The sequence below is a fragment of the Chamaea fasciata genome, unplaced genomic scaffold (genome assembly GCF_029207755.1).
Source record: "Chamaea fasciata isolate MVZ Bird 193981 ecotype frontalis unplaced genomic scaffold, bChaFas1.0.hap1 SCAF_6, whole genome shotgun sequence".
Taxonomy (NCBI): domain Eukaryota; kingdom Metazoa; phylum Chordata; class Aves; order Passeriformes; family Sylviidae; genus Chamaea; species Chamaea fasciata.
Genome location: NW_027094091.1, coordinates 60,217,561 through 60,235,837, shown reverse-complemented (window position 1 = coordinate 60,235,837; position 18,277 = coordinate 60,217,561). Strand labels below are relative to the sequence as shown.

Genomic DNA, 18,277 nt, shown 5'->3' with positions numbered 1-18,277 from the left:
AGACATGCAGATAGATACAAAACTAGAAATTTTGGACAGACCTAGATACAGTTTTTAGTATCTGTCTGCTGCTGTTTCTTTCCACAGCCCTGTGGGAAGGGCTATCTAACATGTCTGATAGATTAGCGTAAGTCAAATAAACAGCTGGGCTTCTAACGCTGAGAAACTGAAATGGAATAGCTGATCAGGAAAAAAAAAAACCCTCAGTCTATCCCCTTCCATACTAAAACTGTAAGACATCAAATAAATGCAGCTGAATTTGCTCTGAAAAGGATGAAGGATGCTGATAACCACAAGCCATCTGAGCTGTCAGTACTGCAGATTTCTTGTCTTCATTCTAAACAATAAAACAAAATCCTTTAATTTTAATGCAACAAGGCAGCTATTCATATGTTTCCTGTAAGGTTTTCTGTTCGTTTCCCACACTGATCCTCTGAGCAAGTGTCTTAACACAGCAGCAGAATTGTGGTTAAAATGTATGCTTTGTGTTTTGTTTCTGGTTTCGGTGAGGAAATAAGATGACATTTCTATATAAGCCTTATGTTACAGAGATCCCTGACTTGCTGCAGTGACCAGAGATAGGGCAACAGCAAAATCCTGCTGGGAAGTCAGAAACTCCGTGTAAGGGACTCCTAAACAGGGTTACAGCCACTTGCTGCTGGTCTTTTGTGAGTAATTCTCCAAACCAAACCGAGATGAAACCCGTGGTTGCGGAGAGGCTTCTGTGTTTTACACTCTGAAGCCTCCTGAATGCACTCTCAATACAAGTTCAGTGTGCTTAAGTTCCTCAGGTAGTTAAACTGTGCCGTGGCCCAACAGGGCAGATTTACGATGGTGATGGTGAACTGAATTGCCGTGTGTTCAGAAGCCATCCGGGCTGTGTGACTCAACCGCATAGCGCTAGCTTCCCCTTCTGGCCAGAAGAAGGAAGGGAAGCCTCATGGCGAGAGTCACGGGAATTATTGCTCAATTTTATTCCTCTGCACTTAAGATAAATACAACTTTTCAGATAAAAAATTAATGGCTAACTTCCAGTGGGGCAGAGCATCTTTGATTCTTGAAACATAATATAATGATATATTGAGGTGGGGTTGTTGCTTGAATGTAGAATTCTTTTCTAAACATGGACTTAGTTGGGAAAGCAATTAGATGAAAATACCAACTTTTGAACAAAAAGATTCCAAATTTCCCTTCTGGACCTCTACAAGCTCGTCCTCAAAACAAATATTTTACTTCTTTTCGTATGCTCTATGCTAATTTTCCCCTTGCAACTGCATTAGTTACAATTGCAGTGGGGTTTGTTGTTTGGACATTGGAGTTGTTTCCCTTTTTGTCTTATTTAAGGATTCTTCTTTCATCTTAATTCTGTGGTACAATACTTTCTATCATTAGGCTAAGCTTTGTAAAGGTAGGGTGTACTTACATGAGGTGTTTGTTTACCCTGTGATGAAAAGCAATGACAGACAGTATGATCCTACAGGCCTTTCTGAGTCAGTCAGCCTTTTAGAATGCTGTTGTGTTGTATTTCTGGATGGGTTGATCATACAACATTGAATCTTGGCAGAATCTTCCCTTTTTGTCCTTTTCACACCCAGCTGCTACAGCTGCCTGGACAAACGGGACATCTAGCTCGCACACAGTTTTGGATTGTAAGACCGAAGCCTTGCTTTTGTGGGCATGTTGGAGAGTAAGCAAGCAAATACCTACACAACAGAGGCTTCCAGCATGGTAAACAGTACCTCGTGTTTAAGGGGCCTGCCAGAAACAGCCTTCCCTGTTCACACCACAGGTTTGGTCCCAACTGGAACCGCTTAGGTTTTCCTGCATCTCAGTCCTGAATCCTGACTATCACATTTTCCATGGCCTTGGTCTTCCTCTTCAGCTTGGTTGTGTCATCTTGGAACAGAGAATGGCTTGATCTGTTTTTCTGCAATGTTATGTTCCTCTGGATAGTTCTCCCCAGTATCTCACTTGTACCAATTGTGGTTTTCATGTGCTGGGTGAGGCACTCAGCGTGGGACAAAAAGTCTGAGCACCAGTGCTGCTGGAGATGCAGGGAAAACACCTGAATGTATGGGAGATTTATGCTTTCACTCTCAATGTTCAAATTGTCTTCAATGATAAATTGAGTTATGCATTCATCACTGATTCCTTGCCCCAATGGATGCTTCACCTGGTGAACTACAGTATTCCCTTTTGGTGTGCAAGATTGTGCTCATTTCAAACTGCCTTAATAAACCTTTAGCACCCCGGGCTGGAGGGAAGGAGGATTATACTTAGACACTTGAAAGGCTCAGTCCTCTGCTCAGGACTGAGTTTTTGGCAACTACAGAACTTAAAAACTGCAGCAAATCAGGCCTTTCCTTAAGCAAAAAGTTGCTGGGAATGAGGGTGTCTCAGCAAGGTCAGGTGTCAGATTGTACTGTGTTTTTTATGTTTACTAATACGCTTGCTATGGTTTCATTGCTGTATTGAAAAAAAACCAAACCAGGAGGAGGCAATTAATGATTTCCTTTTCAGCTGTGCAATAATGAACTACATGAGAAATATTTTGATATTGTGAGTCATTGGTGGCCATGGAGAAAAACATACTCTTCAAGCCAAGCTTTTTAATACTTTTTTTTTTAATTGAAAGAAAAAGAAATAATATTTTACTGGCAAGTGACTTGCTCTTCCAAGTTTATAATTTTAACAATGAATCAGTCTTGGAGGACATTATTTAACTGGCTTTTACAACCACTAGTTATATGTGAATAATGTTTGGGAGTTTTCCCTATATAATAAATGTCTTTCTTTCCTTTTTTTACAAAAAAGATATTTGCTTTTATATGAAAAGTTGGTTTTATCTGTCCCCTTTAAAAATCATTTCACATCAGGCAGTTCATCATTACCAATTAAAAAACCTGTGCATAAGCAGTAGAAAATTTTCCTGTAATGGCTGATGTCATTTCTCACTAATGTACAATCACTGCTCAGTTCATACCAACAAGGAAATGTTGAAGTCACTGCTCTAAGGTTTTGTGAAGAAACTTTATAAAAACGCTACACAAATACAAACCACAGTTATTTAACATCATTTTCCCTTCTGCTTTCCTCAGATGCTCTCTTGTAGGTCTCAGCCAAAGCTCAAAGAGCAAATTTCGTTTTCCAGGCTTTTGAGCTTCAGCAGCCCTGACACCACCAGGTACAGCCATGGAGTTGTCCCCTCTAGCCCTGGGAAGCTGTGGAAAGGCTGTTTTCTCCACACCTAGCCAGGCAGCCATCCTGCTGCTCTGTCCTGGCCTTTGTAGAAGAACCTTGGGATGCTCACAGTCAGCAAACACCTGTTGGTGTAGCAGTTGCAGAGCTTTTGGGGAGATGGACTTTTTTTCTGGTATTTCCTTGCCTGAGTCACGATTGCCGATCTGAAGCCTGGGCTCAAGTTGCAATTCACCAGGCAAGCTTTCAGCTGTGAATATGTTTTCCAGTGATTTTATTTCAGGTGTCCAATCATCTTTTAAGATAAGGCAGGAGGTATATTTTGTCTAGAGTGCTAAGACTGTCCTTGAAAGATGCAGCTTTGCTTCTTGAAAGGAAGGCTGTAATCAGCAGTTACCTTGCTTTGTGTTTTGCTGTAAAGAGGAAGTTGGATCACAGGTCTCTGCTTCTGTGAAAACTGAAACGAATTGAGGCGTGCCTTCTGAAATAAAGGGCAAATGGTCATTTGGTCACCACTGTGGTTTCAGTTTGTACCACGGCAGGGACTGTGGTTTTGTATTGGCCTTCACAGCACACTGCTGTAAGCAAATGTCTATGGCTATATTGAATATCATTGTGTTAATTATGTGCACAAAGATTACTTTGGGGTTTCTTAAAGAGGAGACAACAAGCAAACAAAGCAAGGAAAACAGAGCAAGGAAATCAGTGTTGTTGCCAGAGAAAGAAAGAATGAACTAATCCAACCAAAACTGCAAGGGGAAGCCAGTTAGACAGAATGTAAATTTGCATGGTTGAATTTGGCAGATTCTCATGTTCATACTATTCCTGCTGTGAGAAGTTACAGAAGGGTCTTTCTATTCTTTTGTAATGATCTGGATTCTGTTGCATGTTTTTCCTGAGTATCTGTGCCTCCCTGCACCTTTAGCTCATGGCACAATATTTATAACACTTTACAGGATGTTTGATTTAGTGTTGGCTCAGAAGGAAGACTGCTATTTCATGAGTTACCAGCAGTACCCTTTTCTTTAACACTGGGATAAAATTGCAGCAAGGAGGTTAAAACAGATACTTTTCTTAAATCTTGGACAAGTTTGCAGACTGTGATGGAGTAACTATGGGGTGCACATTTTTATTCTTCTGACACCCTTTAGGGAAAAGAAGCAAAGAGAACACAGAATATGAGTTAAATTTGAAATTTAAAAAAAAAACCCAAATCCACAAACACACTCCCCCCACCCCAAATTTGAAAAATAATTTTTAAGAACAAGGAGAAACAGAGCCTGATGTGGAATGCTACCGAATTACCCTCCTGAATAGCTCAGCAACAATGTTAATGATTAATTTAATGATGAATGGATAAAGACTACAGAAGCCAAGAGAAATCTGTACGTTGGAGATCAAAAAGCACAAATACAATGAGTCTGACCAAAATTTATTGGGCTGTGTGTAATAACAACCACAACCCCCCCTCTTCAGTGTCACACATTAAAAGATGATAGGAGAAACACAAGAACACTGTGTAGTATGGCAGGATGTAGATTAAGAAGACTCTAGATATGATCCAGCCTCTAAGGGAGAGGGAGTATTTTGCCTATTTTGGATGTTAGAGTAAAAGAAAATCAGAGGTGGTGGAAGAGCAGTAGTTCTAGGAGACCTAGATAATTTCTAATATATGAAAGACTATTGAAAGAAAGGGTGTATATAATTGGCAAGGCAATAGGCAGTGTTCCTCTCGTATCTGGCATTTGGAGACTGTAGTCTCTGACAGGTGAAAAGCAAACTTTTTGAATAACAGAGTTGGGTGGAAAGGGGAACAAAAAAGAGGATGACCGGAGCAATTTGGAGTTCCAGACCTCACCAGTGGGCAAAGTCCTGAAAACAGGTCTTGCAGGAAAAGGACTCTAAAGCACATTCATGCCTGTTTGTGGTCATATCAGACTGGCAGTACAGCTGATGGGCTGTATAAAAAAGAGCAGCAGTTTTGTTCTGAACTGCTGAGTGCACGCTTTAATCTCCTATTATTCCAGTCCACAAGGTTATCACAGAGAACTGAACAATCCCCTCTCCTCTTCAGCATTGATGAAATATGCAATTTTGCATGCCTTTCCATCGAGGTCACTGGCAAAAGTATTCATGTTGGGAGAACACAAAGGGGATAAACCGAAGGATCAATTAAACAGTAGTAGATTTTTTTGTTGTTGTTGTTTCTGCTATTATTAAAATAATAGCGGGGATGTGCTGCCTAGGTGTAAGCACAGCACTTGAAACAGAGAGCCTTAGAAAGCTTCTTAATGAAGAGATTATAGTGATCCGTGCTGACTCTGGTGAATAAAGATCTCAGATCTCACAAGGCTATTTTGAAATGGAACTTCTTGTCTCTTTCTGCCGTGGCTTCATCCCATGCCGACAGGGACACAAAATCGTGTATTTTCTTAGCCCTGAAGTGTTACCATTCTCTGTGTATCATCATCTTCTGGACCAGAATAACAGCAGTGAGATTAAATCGTGCATTCAGCAGTTCAGAAACAAAACTTCTGCTGTTTAATAGTCTCTCATTTTCACTGCCCATGTGATGACACTGCGAAAAAGTCTTTGCAGGACGTTGCAAGGCACTGGGAGCATTCTGTACATTTACATTCATTGGCAATAGATCTGCGCACTTCAACAAGAAGACGGGCGGAAAAAGGCTGGTGAGATGACTGGCGAAAATAGTTTAAAAAAAAAAAAAAAAAAAAGGGAGCAAAACAAACCCCGCCTCACAACAAACCAGCATTCCATGACGGGAAACTTTAAAGAGGATGTTTAATTAGGCTGAAAATAAACGTGATTTAACAAGCGCACGTGGGGGTTTAAGCTTTTCTTCTCCCTTCCTAGTGTATGAAACGAACTGGGGGGGACTAGTAAATCGCCATGCACGGATTCAGAGTGGGAATTTCTAAACCTGCAGACAAAGGATGATTTGAAGCACCCTTTACTGTAAGGCCAGGGCGGGGAGACTGCGCCTCCTGCAATTCTGCGTGCTCCCGGAATGGCCAGACCTGAGCCTTGAGGCCTGGCACCCCTGGCTTTGAGGGATCCGGGGGATGGCGGCGAAGCTCCCGGCCCTCCAGCACTTCCCTCCCTCCCTCCCGGCCCTGCCCGCCCCTTTCCCAGCGGGAGAGCGGCTTCCGGCGTCCCCTGAGGGCGTCACTTCCCGGGGCGGAGCGGGGCGGCTCCGGTAGGTGCCGGCCATGGCGGGAGCGCGGCCCGGCCCTCAGCGGGGCCCTCAGCGCCCGGGCGCCTCAGCGCCTCCTCTTCGGTTCTGAATGTTCTTGTGTCTGAGCTCCCCCCACCCCCCCCTTTTCTTTCTTTCTTTCTTTCTTCTTTCCGATGGAAACAAGTGCAAATGTGCCCTCATCCCGAATAATCGTGAAAAACAGCCCTAAAAGTGGCCCGTCAAACTAGAATATGCCACAGGCGTAAGGATTGATTGTTCCTGGGTTTGTGGTGTGCTGCGTGTGCTCTCAGAGGCTTATTTGAAAGTACTTTTTGGGGATATATTAATTTATGAAGTGTGGGAATAAAGAGATGCTGTGCTTGTTTTTATTGTGTCTGTTTAACGGGAAAAAGGGGACGGTCATTGTTTTATTCAAGGCAGCAGGTGCAGATAAAGCTGATGATCCCAGGTGTACATAAATTTGAGTCCTCCCAAGTGCTTTGAAAAAAGTAAAAATGTTTCTCCTTCTCTCTAGGGTGTCCGCGATCAGAAATGAACTGACAACTCTGGTTCTATTTAATTCCAAACAAGATGAAGATCCCCTCTTTGCTGCTGAGATTCCCTCGTTGTTATTTCCCCAGAAGAACTTACTTCGTGAACTTTGGCTTCGCTTCCCGAGCAGATTTCCTGGGTGTCGAATCTCTTGGGCCAGCGCGCCGCTGTCGTACGAAATGGATTTGTTCATCAGATGGTTTGAGGAGGGGGCTGTGCCAGCAAGCAGCCCCTGAGCAGCAAGGAGAGGGACTTTCTGACCGGGAGCAGAGACTTGTAGACAGACTTTACCATGGGCTAATCCAGGGTCAGAGAGCCTGTTTGGCCGAAGCCATTACACTGATAGAATCAACTCAGAGTAGGAAGAAGAAAGTAGCCCAGGTGCTCCTTCAGAAGGTATTATCCTACCACAGGGAACAAGAAAAGTTAAATCAAGGAAAGCCACTTGCCTTTAGAGTGGGTTAGTCCTTTTATGTCTTGTCTAGTAGATGCTTACATGTAATTACTGTCCTCACCTTTTATTATCACTCTTGTTTGTGGTCTGTGGTCGTGGATTTTTTTTTTTTGGGGGGGTTCATAACCAATCCAGATCACTTCTGTTGTCCAGTGGTATTATGGCTTGAGATGAAAAATGCTTTTGAAAACGCTTTAGGAATTATCATTGCTTCTTGGAAGTGTGTTATTCAGGGTGGGTTTGTAACCGTTATAAGGTGAAACATTAGTTAGTTTGCAGATTGATGCAGATGTTATCTACACTTAGGGAAAGATGTAGTCAAGCAGATCTGTCTTTTCCCAAAGAAAGTTTTTACTTGAACACTTCCTGAATCCCTTTTTTAGTCTACAGAAGGAAAAATACACACCTTCCTGTTGTGTGGCCCTCTATTAAGCAGCCTGCTTTTCAGCTGAAGGAGATTTGAACCTGCTTCTCTCGGAAGCTGTAAAATGTTTTTCCCTTACAAAGAGATGGACTGCTAACTTGTCATGCCCAGCTGTCATCTCTCCTGTCTGTACAACGGTAGTAAGAACAAGAACTGGGGCATGGGAGTGAGAAAAGTTTGCTGCTAATCTTAGTTTGTGAGCTTTGACGTGCAAATAAATGGCCTCATTTCTTTGAAAGAACAGCTCTTCAAGGTAAGGGCTTGCCTTTCCTTTTGGAGTGTTTCTTTTATAGCAAACCTGAAAAGTACAGTTCTAATATATAACACTTTGCAAGTTCTGAAGGATGAGTCACACAGTATAAGTAATTTTATTTGGAGGGGAGGAAATAGATGTGGGTAAACCCAATGTTATGTTGGTGTCACTAGGATGAGGGGTGGTGAAGTGCTGCTGTGTTGCCAAACTCCTGTTTTGTTTTGGCACAGCTTTTATTTGCTTTTGTTGTGATGCTGTGTTAAAGTAGGAATTGTTACCAGCGTGGTGGTATTCATGAGATGTATTATTTGACTAACAAAATGGGTTTTTTTTCTTCCTAATGTGATTACTTAGGGTTGTCTGGTCCTCCTGGTGCTGGAAAATCGACCTTCATAGAATGCTTTGGGAAAATGCTTACGGAAAGAAAACACAAAGTGTCTGTGTTGGCTGTAGACCCTTCCTCTAGTACAAGTGGTGGTGAGTGTGAATTAAAGTTTGAGTCAAGTTTCTAATATCTTGTCAAGGTATTGTCAAGAGATACAGAAGTATCTCTTTGGGCCAAATAGAAGAAAATTTGGTGCCTGTAACAGTCAAATATAAAATAAATGAAGTTTTCATATTTTTCCTGTGTGCTGCAAAACTGGAGAATAGGTATCAGTGTTGTGATTCTTTCAGATTTCCTCTTTTCCAGTGTTCAAGTGTGTTGCCTTACATTTTTTTTTCTAAATCTAAATTTTTTTGAAGTTGTGCAGGATTACTGATGACAGGCTGTGATCTATAACTCTCCAGTAAAAAAATGTACGGAAATTACGAGCTGACAATGCCTGATTCGTGGTATCTCTGATACAAATAATACAATCTTGATCTTTTTGTAAAGGCAGCTGCCAGGCAGCAATCATTAATTTTTCCAGCTTCTGTGCTGTTAGAGGTGTGCAGCTATTTATAAAGAAATAACTGGAGCATTGCAATGACGTGGAGCCAGGACAGACTGTGTTCTTGAATGCATGCCTTCAGGATGCATCAGTAGAACAGCAAAATGTGACAGCAAGACTGCTCCAGTTGGAAGGATTGAGCATCCCTCATCTTCTGGAGTGTGCATCGAGTGCTTAGATCTCGCTGAATCTGATTTGCAGTTTGTTTGAGTAGAAGGAAGGCAGGGACGCGTGTCAGCTCTCTGAAAACAAAACATCCAGCATCAAGGCGTGTCAGAATCATAATGCAGAGATTTGTCCCTTTGGACAGGAACAGACAAGAATCAGCTGCCTGCCCTGATGTGGATAGGCTTCAAAAAGCCATTCAGGAGGTGTAGAATTCTTTCTGACCTAGCACAAATTCCTCTAATTTGGTAACAGTAAGGTCTGGCTGTCAGGCCTTTGCGGGTTCTGAGAAGTAGAAGAACCAGGCAGTTGCTCCCCAGTCCTCAGCTAAGTCTTGAGGAGCTATGACTAGGATATTCTTACTTGACTGACTTTGTACAAGAGATCTGTCTTTCCTCACTCATTTTTTGGTGGGGTGAGGGGAGAAGAGGGCATTTGGCTGTGTTGCACTTCTGAAATAATTTAACATTAAGGTTCCCTACTGGGTGATAAGACACGGATGACTGAGTTGTCAAGAGACATGAATGCATACATCAGGCCATCTCCAACCAGTGGGACACTGGGAGGTGTCACAAGGACCACAAATGAAGCCATTCTGCTCTGTGAAGGTGGAGGCTACGATGTTGTTCTTGTGGAAACAGTAGGTATGTGCTTAGGGTTTGCTTTGATTGTCCTGTTGTGATATGAAAATGAGGCGTGCTAGTAATTGCATACTTCCTGCCTTGATTTTGCCCATGTTTTCCTGCATGGTCACTGGCTGAACATGAATGCTCACTCTGTCTTATTTTCTAGTCCTGTGTGTCTTTGTTGTGTTTCCCGTTGTCTTTGTTTTGTTAGTGGGATTTGTTCATGGGGCAGTGCTGGGATCTGTCATAATTGCTGTCATTAATGTGACTGAAAGTTTGTAGTAAGTGGTAAATTTGGAATTTAATTTTTTAGGTGTGGGCCAGTCAGAATTTGCTGTGGCTGATATGGTTGATATGTTCATATTACTGCTACCACCTGCAGGTGGAGATGAATTACAGGTATTTTTCGGTTTCTCTTACTGGTAACCACCTGGGACTAGAAAGAGAAGCTTAAATTCAGCATGCAGTATCTGTGCAGAAGGTCCATATCAGTAGTGTTTTGTCCATTATACTGTTGTTATTAAGTGTTTTCACTGCAATCCACTTACTGCACAGTTAAGCTCCCTTTTTGATTTTAAAATCATTAGGATGTAAACCTTTGATACTTTGTGGCTTAACTTCCACATGTTTACTAATTATATATCTTTTGGGGGAGAAAACTAGAAACTACCAAAGCGTTTTGACCTGCTTTTAGTGCTGAATCGGCCCCTCTGGGCACTCCTGATTTCTGTCCCTGTTGCATTTAGGGCATCAAACGGGGCATCATTGAGATGGCAGATCTGGTTGCTATCAATAAGGCCGATGGTGATTTAGTTGTGCCTGCCCGGAGAATCCAGGCCGAGTACATCAGTGCTATGAAGCTGCTTCGTAAGCGTTCCAAGGTTTGGAGGCCAAAGGTTTGTGGGCGTCCCTGTGTTTTGTGGCTCTGGTTTGGTTTTGTTTGGGTTTTGCTGATGTGTTTGGTGGTTTTTTGTATTCCCCCCCCCCCCCCCCCGCCCCAGAAAATGTGCTGAAGGAGTTAAGATTGGTATCTTCTCATCTAGCTGTCCTATTCTCCCCGGGCTCTTTGTAAAAATTGCAGTTGGTTGTTTAGTCTCAGTGTGCTGGAGAGGTGATTGCTGCTGTCTGTGCTTCACCTCTGATCTCAAGGTGTGCCACATGAAACACTGCAAAGCCACTCCTTCTCCCCAGGACTCCTGCCCTGAGCTACAATCTCTGCACTAGCACAGCTGTTACTGACATCAGGAGTGGTGCAAACTTTACTTGCTTTTTGTAAACTGTGAGATGTCTCTAGATATCTAGAGATGTCCCTTAATCTTCTCTCTCCGTTGTAACTCTGAAGCCTGTGATTATATCTTTGTTCTTTCTTTCTTCTAGTTCACCTGTTTTCTTTATTGCTTTATTTTTTTTTTCGTTTCTCACATAATGAAAATGGCTAGATAGTTGGAATTCTCATCCTGTGGGTGTTCAATTTTAATGCTGTATTTTATCTACTAAAAAGTTTTGGTGGATTTTTGAGGAGAAGATTCAGTAGTAGTTTTTAATATGTGTCTATAGAATAAGCACGCACAGACATTCTCACTTCCTTTAGAAACAAACTGTCTCTAAAGGAGGTCTGTTCTACCCTGGTATTGAAATTGACCCATTAAGCTGAGTTTAAATCAGCTGGGCTGCTTGAGGATTAGCCTTTCTTTTGTAAGTGGGAAAGACGAGAAGCTTTTTTAAAAAAATATCAGGCTGTTCAATTTGAAAGACTGTGTTGGATGTCTGAAATATTACTGGCAAAATTAATTTCTGGTCTGAAAAGCAAAGGTAAAAAAGAAATAGTCAGAATACCTTGTTTCTGGCATATTTTAAGTGCAGAAGAATAGCTACCAGAATATGCGCTTAGCTCTGCATTTAAGTAAAAGAGCAATAATGTACCTTTTAGCTGAAGGACTTACTAAAAATTATTCTCATAGCAAGCAGCTGGACAAATATCCCAAATAGTATGGTTCTCAGGGTCTGCTTCTAGTTAGCAGAACCCCACATTTTTGGGGGCAGGTTGGGCGGGAAGGCACAGAAATGCTTAGATCCTCATGAAACAGGCACTGAAGGAAGCTTCCCTCACACATTTCTTAATTTCCATGCAACTTCCCTGATGCAACGATTGAAGCCTCAAGGCCAGGAGCTGCCTTGGCTTTAGCAATGTCTCTGGATCCACCAGGTGATGCGCATGTCGGCCAAAACCGGGGAGGGCGTCTCGGACGTGTGGGACAAAATGACCGAGTTCCGTGACCTCATGCTCGCCAGTGGCGAGCTGCTCGCCAAACGACGGAAGCAGCAGAAAGTGTGGATGTGGAACCTCATCCAGGAAAACATGCTGGAGCATTTCCGGAGTCACTCGGCAGTCAAGGATAAGATCCCACTTCTGGAAGAAAAGGTTCTTAGAGGAGTCTTGTCTCCTGGACTGGCAGCAGACCTGCTGCTGAAGGCATTCAAAGATGGTCTCTAAGCACTGTTTTCTACTCTGTTCTTGATAAGTGATTTATGTAAACGTGGACATTAAATACACTTTTCCTGTGTGTGGATTCAGATGTTTTACTGCAGCAGACATGAACAGAATCAAGTACTCTGCAAAAGAATTCTGTTGGATTCCTTATATGCCGCAATCATGACAAATCTAAACGTAGCTAAGAGATTACTACACACCTACACACTGTATTGGAAAAAAGTAAATTTCCAAATCTTCTATCTGCACGTGCCATAGATCTGTTGATAAAAACCGGATGCCCATGTAAAACGATTGGGTTTGGGTTGGGAGGGCAGGAGCGTGAGGTTTGGGGTGGTGCAGGGTTTAATTCTGATTGTGGGGTCATCTCAGAGCAGTTGACACTGCAGCTTTCCATTCTAACGTAGCAGCAGCTGTTGCCAGAATGGATTGCATTTTCTTTCCTCACCTTGAGTGACAGCAAGAGCGTTGGACTGCCTGACAGCACCAGACCACGGCCTTAGTTTTAAATAAATTGTGTGCATATAAATAGAACACAGTGGTGTCTGGTCCCTCTTTGGAAACTGTAGTTAGTTATTACACGCTGTACAGTAGGAGAAGGGAATTTTAACCATCCCGGTTTCAAAATAGATGTTTTATTAGAAAACAAAATGTAGTTAGATTTTATTTTTTTTTACATGCAGACATCAGTTGGAACAAATGTTACCCGTGATGTTTTAATAGCAAGTGTCTTTATACTAGAATAATTTATCTCTAAAAATAATGCTTTGTTGTTTTCTGATCTGACTTAAGTTTTTTGGATTCAAACAGAATGGCCAGGTGTGTTTGGTATTTTTTCTTTATGTCTTGCAGAAGACAGGACTACTTCCAACTGAAAGCACTTTTATTTTCCCTTGAGAAAAATCTGGAGGAAACATTTTCCTGATCCATGATCTAGAAAGCAGAGCTCCTCTGGTACCCACTAACTGTGAAGGATAAAATGGAAAAGTACTGATTTTTGGAGACCTGACAGTAAAAACAGTAAAAGTGGAGAATTTGTGAGCCTGTTGATGCTTAGAGAAATTCATTTTTAAAGAAATATATTGGACGTGATGATTTTCACAGTTTTGATGTTCTGAACATGTACATAAAAGGTATGGTGTCTTCAGCTCAATATCACCTGTTTGCCTTCTGGCAACCCAATTCCATTATAGCAGTAAGTTGGGTTACTGAAATCATCTTTTTACCTTCGTGGTGTGTGTTTTCGTTTGGGCTTTTTTCCCCTCAAAGTATTTTTTTCTCTTCTTTCCCCTTGTCCCAGTTGTTGTATCTTGTTCCCAACTTTTGCCTGCCAGGCACTGTTTGCAGCGAAACACTAAGGAAGGGCATTGTGGTGTTTTGGGGACCATACAGCTGAGGCATTTCTTGGGTAAGAAAGTTTGCATTGGGGTAGCTGGTGTTAGTGGTTTCCACCACCTAAATTGTCAGTACTTCTCATCTCTGGCCACTTACTCCTGTTTCTTAATCCCTGCTTTGGGATTGCTGCAATCAGTTACAAAGAAGCAGCTGAAGGAATGTATGGAGTGGCAGAAGCACAGTGACTTTGTAATGACCATGCTGAATTGTGAGAGAAATGCAGTGCTTATATTTTCTTTTTTATTTAAACAACTTCTATTGAATAGGACAGGGAGAGCCCCAAACCAAAAGCAGCATCTTGTGTCCTTTGAGTCCTTTCAGCTTTAAATACTGACTCTATTTTATGGTACCTTGTAGAAGAAATGACAGGCGGGAAATGAATTAATGGGAGCAGCAGCATTTTAACTGGTGAGTCCTCAACTTTTTGATAGTCCCTTTGTTCCAGGTGGCAGTTTTTGAGGTGACCTCATTTGTGTTTGTCTGTTAGATCAAACCCTTGTTATGGTCATTACTACTTCTTCTGTCAGAGACTGCTGTTTTCCTTGTCTGTTATACATGAGCTGCCAAGCCAGTAAAACAGAACGTGCAGCTTTGTTTAAATGACACCTCCTCAAGCAGAATATGTTTTGCAGCTTCTTCAGTATTTGGTTTCTGGATGCAGATCTGATCTACTCAAGCCGTGGGCTATTGTTATTTTCTCATTTTGTTGCTTCTTTTATAGTATTGTTAATTTACAAATGAACTCTTAGCAGAAGTTCAATGGCTTAAGCAGGTTCTTTGAACTGCATTTTCCTCTTAAAGCAGAGCATTAAATGAAAATCTGATTTGCCTTCTTTATGTGTTCAGTTATGCCTCATGCTTCAGTAGGTGGAGAAATATCCTTATACTGAAAGGAATCTTTGGAAATGAAACAATCAGTGAAGGGTCCCTGTTTTGTTTTTCAGCGATTCCCCTACCAAACTGAAAAGCTGTCCTGTGCAAAGTGAACTGAGCCTTCCATGTAGTAATGAAATAGTTTATTTTACAACCTGTAAAATTTTGCTGTGATGTGTTTTGGAGCCAGCTGCTGTTCAGTTAATTGTGCAGTTTTGTTCATGCTCTCATGGGCTGGGCAGTTGCATTGTCTTCAGAAGGATATGCAGAGCTTCAGCTGGTTGGCTACAACTCTGTCAACAATTCACTGTGTCCCAAGACAGGGAAGAACGTTTTCAGCTCATCAGTTTTAGCTCTGTGGGATTAACTTGGCTAAAATACATTAAAATACTGTTATTCAAGTAAACAGGCTTCTGAAAAAAGATAGTAAACAAATCTGTTGAGTAGGATGTTGACATATTCATAGTTTCTGGAGTTGTCAAGCTGCTCTCATGTTAACACTTGAACCCACAGCTATTGCAGAATACTATGGGAAAATAATACAACTTCATGAGAAGCCAATAGCAAGATGAAGTTTGTAGCTGGAGGTATGACAAACTGTTAGACAAATGAGTGTGGGAGGTAAGGAATAAACTGTTTAGATACACAGAGTCGTTTCCTGCAAAGTCTTGCAGTTGTCTGTAAGTGTGAAACTTTCTCCCAGGTCCCTGTGTAATAGATGTTGTTGGTGTTTCACAGCTGGAAAAAAACAAGTGTGGTGAGATCAAGTGATTTACCCAGGACTCTGAAACAGGTCAGAGAGTGTCAGGGTTACAGTTCAATAGTCTTTACTCTGAGCCCCACGTATATTTACAGCCACGTTACTTAAGGTTGAAAAAATGCTCTTAGCAAGTTCATGCTCTTAGTGTGACTTATTCCTTTCATATCTAATCTCTCTGTTTTCAGTGACAGGACCCAGTGACCCCTTCTTGACTACTGTTCTGTTGTAATGTCCTGCTTTAAGTAATAAAAAACTTTCCTTTGATATCTAATCTGCCCTCACTTTCAGTAAATGCATTACTTCCTGTCGTGCATGCTGCTTCACCGTCTATGTTCTCCCCACATATATTGCTGATTTGTGAAATCTGCAATGTGTTGGCTATTTGAGATTTTGGGGCATGGGAGTTGAGTAAAGCTGAGGAATACAAAAGAACTTTTTGTAAATTCATTTAAATACATTTAAATACATTTTTAAATGTATGCAGTTCCCTTCCTAAAGTTCTCTTTCATAATGTGGCAAGATTCAATTGCTGACTTGCTCTGTACTGGTGCAAACATCCTTATTTCCCCTTTATTTTCCTTTCTCTGCGTGCTCTGTTGCTCCCCCTTGGATGAGCAGTCAATAAGTAACATACTCCATGAGTTAAAATGAGAAAAACATTTTCACAGAGCTTAGTGCTTCTGTAACTATTCCTGCTGGACTGTTCTACAACCTTTATAATTTGATAAAAGATTGAACAAAAGTTGATAAGTAATGTATTTAAGGAAACATTAGTGTGTTCCCCTCAAGAGTTGGTGCATCAGACTGACTAGCAACAGGATTCCTCTTCCAAAAACCAGTTCAGCTACTCCTTACAGTTTGTTTTAAAGTAACCCACCCACCCCACAATGGAACATTTACCAGCATTTGTAAATTGAGAATAAAAATTTCAAAATTAGAAGCTCACAGGCAATTAGAGTACATGCTTAGAACATACTCTGTTCCCTCCTGTCATACTAAGGCATGGTTCAACTGATGAACAAGGAAGGAAAAGGGGAGCTGACACGCATGACAGCCTATGGAGAAGGTACATTATGGAGCAGCACCTATTTTTCTCTATTTTTTCCTCCCGTGGGAGCATAAGAATTGTCTTGGATAGTTCACTGTGAAGCCACAGAAATTGATATGACCAACAGGTTTGCTGTGTGAGGCTTACAAGAATTATAAATCAAACTCCTGTTCCTATCTTTTGGACTTGTATGTTGCATGTGACACTTGTCCTTTGGCACTAGGTGGGCTTGTTTGTAATTGTGCTCTAACTAGGGAATAGCGGGAATTTTTTGTAGTTTGAGCAAAAGATTGTTTACTTGTAACAAGTTAAAAGTTTCACCTTTCAGAATTCATTATAAGATTCCTGTGTTTTTCCTCAAAATACTGCAGCAAAGTGAGTTCCTGCCGTGTTAACTGTCTTCATTTCCTCTTGCATCTCTTCCACTGGTAGAGTAGCCCATAAAAGCTTCAGGTATGCACCTTTTAACATGACTCAAATATTCATGAAGTTAATCAGGGACTGACAGCACTTCTGCTTTGTTTCTTCGATTGGAAGTGACCACTACAACCCAAAGATTGCAACCTATGAGAAGCCAGAGGCTATTACAGCTTCAGAGGCCCGGGCTGACCTGCCCTGTGCAGGCTGCAATGGCTGGGGATGTGGGATGTGTGTCTAATGAGAAGTTGCCGCACGAGCTGTGTGGCTGGGAGCAGTGCACACTCACACTGCTCAAGGTTTTCTCCCGGCCCTGAATCTCTGATCCTGTTTGTAGTTCTCTAATTGCAACCAGCAGAAGACAAGGGTGAGGTTGGTTTTTATGACTCGTTGCTTAGCAGCGTTGATCAACAAAAGTGCAACCTTTTCTTGTGCTGTAACCTCGGTGAACCCGGGCTTGGACAGAGCTCACCAGCGGAGAACAAGGGCTTCTGCAGCCGTGTGAAACTCCTGTGCTGTGCCTTGTTAGCAGCCTCTGAGGGAAAGCGTCTCTTCTTGACCTCTTGGTTACCTTTGCCCTTTACTCCACTTTCTATCTCTCATCAAATCTGTGAAGAAAGCAGGCACCGTCCTAGGAGGACGTTGAGGATGGGAAATACAGGGACAAGTCAGCTATGCTAAGCTGTATCCTGCCTCTTTTCAGGAAAAGGAGCTAAGCTGGTTCCCAGACTGTGATGTCAGACCCTCCTCTCATGGAAGGAGAAAGACTTTGGCCATCACAGTAAGGTCTATTCTTATTTAGAGAAGCTTTCCTAGTATTTCGAGGTAGGCAGAATAATCCATAGAGGAAAGGGAAATTATGGCACTAAGAATTTCCTGGTTTATGTCTTTTAGAAGGGATTTCACAAACTGAACCAGAAGGGGTAATGAACGTGGTTGAAAGTGATCGAGGGTCTGAATGTGCTTTTATCTGATCAAATCCGGCAGAGCCTGTAAAATAAAAGGAAGGAGAAAATTGCTTGTTTCACCTTTACTCTAAACTGTAAATTGTTCGTCTGACTGGACAAAGGCTCTTTAGTGACACTTCAGAAGCTGCAACAATTAATGTGCCTTACGACATCGGAAGCTTAGACCAGAAGCTTTTACTGTTGCTCAGATGCTTATCTTTTCCACCTAGATCTGAGTAGGAAACAACTGAGTATTTGTATGCTTTTTCTGCCCGAAATGTTATCCTGAGCCACCGTTATGCTCGTGGACACTAGGTGGAAAATAATGCCTTGTCAGTGTGGTGGTTCTCTTCTTTCCACGCTGTCACCTATAGCACTGACTTCTGCCCTCTATTCATTGGTAGCTTTGCAGAGCACTACAGGTCAATGTGTTGAAAGGTCGGCAGGTGTTTCACAGGCCTGTTATGCTCTGGTGTCCCTCCTCTTCTGAAGTTTAAAGAGAAACTCTGCTGTTCAGCTATCCCAATCTTGTAAAATTCATGCAGA

The 18,277-nt window shown here is 41.9% G+C and overlaps 1 protein-coding gene across 5 annotated transcripts in view; it reads left to right on the top strand.

Annotated features, from left to right (window-relative positions):
• Window positions 1-18,277, top strand: part of MMAA (metabolism of cobalamin associated A) — a 40,539-nt gene that overhangs the window by 9,068 nt on the left and 13,194 nt on the right. Inside the window, exons 1-7 of one of the 5 annotated variants that reach the window (XR_010721548.1) lie at window positions 6,401-6,415; window positions 6,930-7,406; window positions 8,432-8,554; window positions 9,648-9,818; window positions 10,114-10,199; window positions 10,547-10,696; window positions 12,007-14,094. Coding sequence is in view for 1 of the 5 variants with exons in the window: in XM_066186542.1 (XP_066042639.1) it covers window positions 6,986-7,406; window positions 8,432-8,554; window positions 9,648-9,818; window positions 10,114-10,199; window positions 10,547-10,696; window positions 12,007-12,294 (1,239 nt within the window). In the remaining 4 variants the exon portion in view is untranslated. The other 4 variants (XR_010721549.1, XR_010721546.1, XM_066186542.1 and 1 more) reach the window with 4 other exon arrangements.